At 44.8% G+C, this 3,838-nt stretch overlaps 1 protein-coding gene across 11 annotated transcripts in view; it reads left to right on the plus strand.

The window, feature by feature from the left end:
- The window catches only part of OSBPL9 (oxysterol binding protein like 9), a 58,570-nt gene extending 55,476 nt beyond the window's left edge, over positions 1-3,094 (plus strand). For 10 of the 11 annotated variants that reach the window (XM_064720056.1, XM_064720058.1, XM_064720050.1 and 7 more), the window contains 6 exons: positions 141-204; positions 319-459; positions 1,355-1,433; positions 1,761-1,852; positions 2,231-2,366; positions 2,452-3,094. In XM_064720056.1, coding sequence (XP_064576126.1) covers positions 141-204; positions 319-459; positions 1,355-1,433; positions 1,761-1,852; positions 2,231-2,366; positions 2,452-2,526 — 587 coding nt within the window. In that variant the 3' untranslated portion in view covers positions 2,527-3,094. The remainder of the gene's footprint in view (positions 1-140; positions 205-318; positions 460-1,354; positions 1,434-1,760; positions 1,853-2,230; positions 2,367-2,451) is intronic. The other variant, XR_010441229.1, reaches the window with a different exon arrangement.
- The last annotated feature ends 744 nt before the right edge of the window (positions 3,095-3,838 follow it).

Raw genomic sequence — 3,838 nt, forward strand, 5'->3', positions numbered from 1 at the left:
TCCATTAAAAATGAAGCTCCTCCACCTTTCCTTTTCATGGCACCTGTTTTTAATGGCATATTTCATAAGATCATTAAGAAAAATTCTGTAGAGGTTTTGCTTAATGTTTTTCAAATCTTATTTTTATTTTTCTTTAATAGGGTGTGTTACATGCCTAGATCATGATGAACACTATATTTTGACTTTTCCTAATGGCTATGGAAGGTAAGTAAATGTTCTAATTATTATTTTCATTTTTAATGCCTTGGAGTGTTTCATGCTTAGTATTTATGGGTTGAGAGCTTGTCATGATGTGCATTTCTGTGTTTGCAATTGCAGGTCTATTCTCACTGTGCCATGGATAGAGCTTGGGGGGGAGTGCAGCATCAATTGCTCAAAGACAGGTTACAATGCTTCCATTGTCTTCCACACAAAACCATTTTATGGAGGAAAGAAGCACAGAGTTACAGCTGAAATTTTGTAAGCAGCTTCCTTCATCTCACTTTTCCCTCCCTTAAGTGCCAACAGCTTTAACAAGACAGTCAAGAGTGTAAAATGCTGAAGCAGCAACACCCAGAAGAACTTAGCTCATCATTACCTGTCATGGAATTTTATTGCCAAGTTTGGGAGAGGAAGCTGCACAGGCCTGTGTCCTACTTTGTGCTGCTTGAAAACATCCTCAGCTGGTTCCCAAAGGAACTTTGCTGTCCTGAATTATCTAAAGTGCCTCCATCATTACCTTTCCTACAAATACAAATACTGCACAAGCCTGGCATACTGCCCATAGTGTGTCAGTTGCAAACTTCACATGTTTTACCTGTGGTTTGATGGATTTTGGTTAAACCCTGTGCACATACCCAGCACAGAGAATTCAGTGGAGATTCCCATTGTATTTGGAGATGTGCTGTGATGCCAGCAAGTGGATGCTGACAAAATGAGGTTTAGCTTGCTTTTAAATCATTGACACATTGATAGATGCCATTTAAAAACTGGTGTCTTGTGTTTCCCTGGAAACCTTTTTAAGCTTAAACTCACCACCTTAAATCTGTGTGGAAGGCCTGTAACTGCTTTCCTAAACTCTAAATGCAGATCCAGCCCTGGGGCAAGGCTGGTTTACCCTGATCAGGGCTTCCTGTGAAGGTTTATGTAATTCACTCAGGCCAAACTGCCCCATTGTGAACAGAGCCCTCCTCCTCTGGGCTGGGCAGGGACTCTTTAGATAGATAGATAGAGAGATAGATAGAGAGATAGATAGAGAGATAGATAGAGAGATAGATAGAAAGAAACCAGGGTTTACAGAAGACCAGGTTTTGATCCTTTAGGGTTTTTCAGTTGCTGTAATACAGCTGAGAAATGACTGTTTGTTTCTCTTCAGTTCTCCAAATGACAAGAAACCCTTCTGCTCCATTGAAGGAGAATGGAATGGGGTCATGTATGCAAAGTACTCCACAGGGGTAACACAGCTTGCTTTCTTTTTTGTCTTTTCATCAGAAATACAAGATTGTACTTAAAAGGGGGGTTTGGAGTGGTTTTGTGGGCTTGGGATTTTATTTTAAACATTAATAGTTGGAACCTCCTATGAGGCTGTCCAAATGAATGCTGAACTGGGGATAAAACTTGTTCATTTATTCTTAAGGAAGCTTGATTTCTATACAAGAAGAGAATCTGAAGAATTACCTTGTTTCATGTATTTCCTGCTAAGCAGTGCACTAGAGTGTAGGAAATTTGAAGTCTAGCTAAAGAACTGAGTAGGTTTATTTCTTTTTCATTTTCCACTCCAGGAGAATGCTGTCTTTATAGATACCAAGAAAATGCCTACAATAAAGAAGAAGGTAAGGAAATTGGAGGACCAAGACGACTTTGAGTCTCGCTGGTAAGAACTTCAGTTTACTGGGAGCATTAAGGTTTCATTTTGGTTAGACTCCAGTTGGCAGCACAGGGACTAAAGCTGCACTGATCCAAGCACTGCATGCTCTGCTCTCCCTGAGCCCAGGTACAGGCAGGCTGGGGGTTTAAGGGGCAAGAGGAGACCTGGAGTTCTCAGTCACATCCTAATTGGGATCAAATGTTCAGGGAGGTCTGGAGAGCTCCCCCACAGCCTCCTCCCTCCTGCCATAACAGCACAAATCTCAAATATCCTGAGGCCTTTTCTGCCCTTTCTCTAACCTGAGATCTACCTTTAGTCACTGCTGTGTCTCAGACTGTAGCACTCTGCTCCCATAAAAGTCTCCCTTGCCCTTTCTCTCTGAAGCCTATGGAAGGATGTCACCTACAACCTGAAGATCAGAGACATCGACGCAGCCACGGCGGCCAAGCACGCGCTTGAGGAGCGGCAGAGAGCCGAGGCCAGGGCCAGGAAGGAGAACGAGACCTCCTGGGAAACGAGGGTGAGCTTTATTCCAGCAGCTCAGCCTGTGGCCTTTCTTCCTTTCTGGAGTCACAAAAAGCTCACACGTGCTTATTCCTTTGCAGTTATTCCACGAGGACGGGGAGTGCTGGGTGTACGATGAGCCGCTGCTGAAGCGCCTCGCTGCCAGCAAGCACTGAGGGGTGAGCCCGGCCTGGCCTGGGCGGGGCTGGCTGGGCAGGGCAGGGCTGGCAGCTGAGCCCACACCCACAGCGATGCCGATCACGTACCCGGCCCAGCCCTGCCCTCCTGCAGCTGCAGCGGTTCCTTTCTCAGGGATTCTGGACTTACTGAGACAGACAAAGCAATTCACGAGAGGCTGAGCAGCTCCGGGCAGGGACTGGCTCTGGTGGCAGGGCCCAGCCCAGGCCTGGGGCACACACACTGTGTAACCACTGTGAAGGCCACGGCGCTGGGAGCAGTTGCATCATAATCCTGGGTCCTGCATATTTAAAAAGCAAGGAACAAAATGCAAGGTGTCATTTAAATCTCGCTGATGTTTGCAATGTGTAAATACGAGGATTCCTCCGATGGGACAATTTGTTAGGAAATGCTACATCAATGTTATCTTCCACATGTATGATAATCAAATCTTTTGGCATTTCAGTGTCTTGCCCAAAATAACTGGTATTTTGAGATTGAAATGTAACCATAGATAATTCTACCCAATGCATCTTAAAGCTTCATAAAATAGATTTTTCAAACTTCTCTTATGGACTTTTTATTTATTTCATAATAAACCTTTGCAGGAAGACTGTTTTCCAGTTGAGTCATGATAAATTAATTATGTGAGATATATAAGAGGTATTTGTTTTTCCACTGGAATAATCCTTGCAGCTAGCTAAACCTACTTCTTAAAGTAGCTCATGAAGTAACAAAATGAGCATCTGCAGCATCCACAAGAGAAGTTTTCTGGACTCTACAGCCAGCCTTGCCAGCACATCAGGAACCTCTGCCTTGTGTGCTTTGCTACAGTTAATAATGATTGAGTAAGTAGCTAGATGTAGCAATCAAACTACTTTTCTCTCCACAGTTAAGTCTAGCTTTTATTTGATTTCATCTTAATTTTGTCTATGTTGCACATACAGAAAAACTACAAAAGCAGTGTGAGTTGGAAGCCTTGGGCTGTTCTCCCCCTCCCTCCCACGCACTGTCCCTGCTGCAGGAGCGCTGCAGATCCTTCCTGAGGAGCTGTCACTGCTGCTGAGGAGCTGCTGCAGGGATGCTGCAGGCCAGGCTGGACACGAGGGCAGAGCCCACAGCTCCAGGCAGTCAGGGCTGTGCCTCTTCTTAATCAGCTTGGGAAGGTGATGAGAGCTTGGCTGGAAACTTGAGGAAAGCTTCCTCAGTGTCTGAATGGGCTCTTCATCCCAGCTACCACTACAGCTCTGGTTTAATAAAAATAGGTTTGTCATGTTGATGTTGCAGAAAGCACCTGTAGTACACGGCAGG

The sequence above is a fragment of the Zonotrichia leucophrys genome, chromosome 8 (genome assembly GCF_028769735.1).
Source record: "Zonotrichia leucophrys gambelii isolate GWCS_2022_RI chromosome 8, RI_Zleu_2.0, whole genome shotgun sequence".
In the NCBI taxonomy this organism is placed as follows: Eukaryota; Metazoa; Chordata; class Aves; order Passeriformes; family Passerellidae; genus Zonotrichia; species Zonotrichia leucophrys.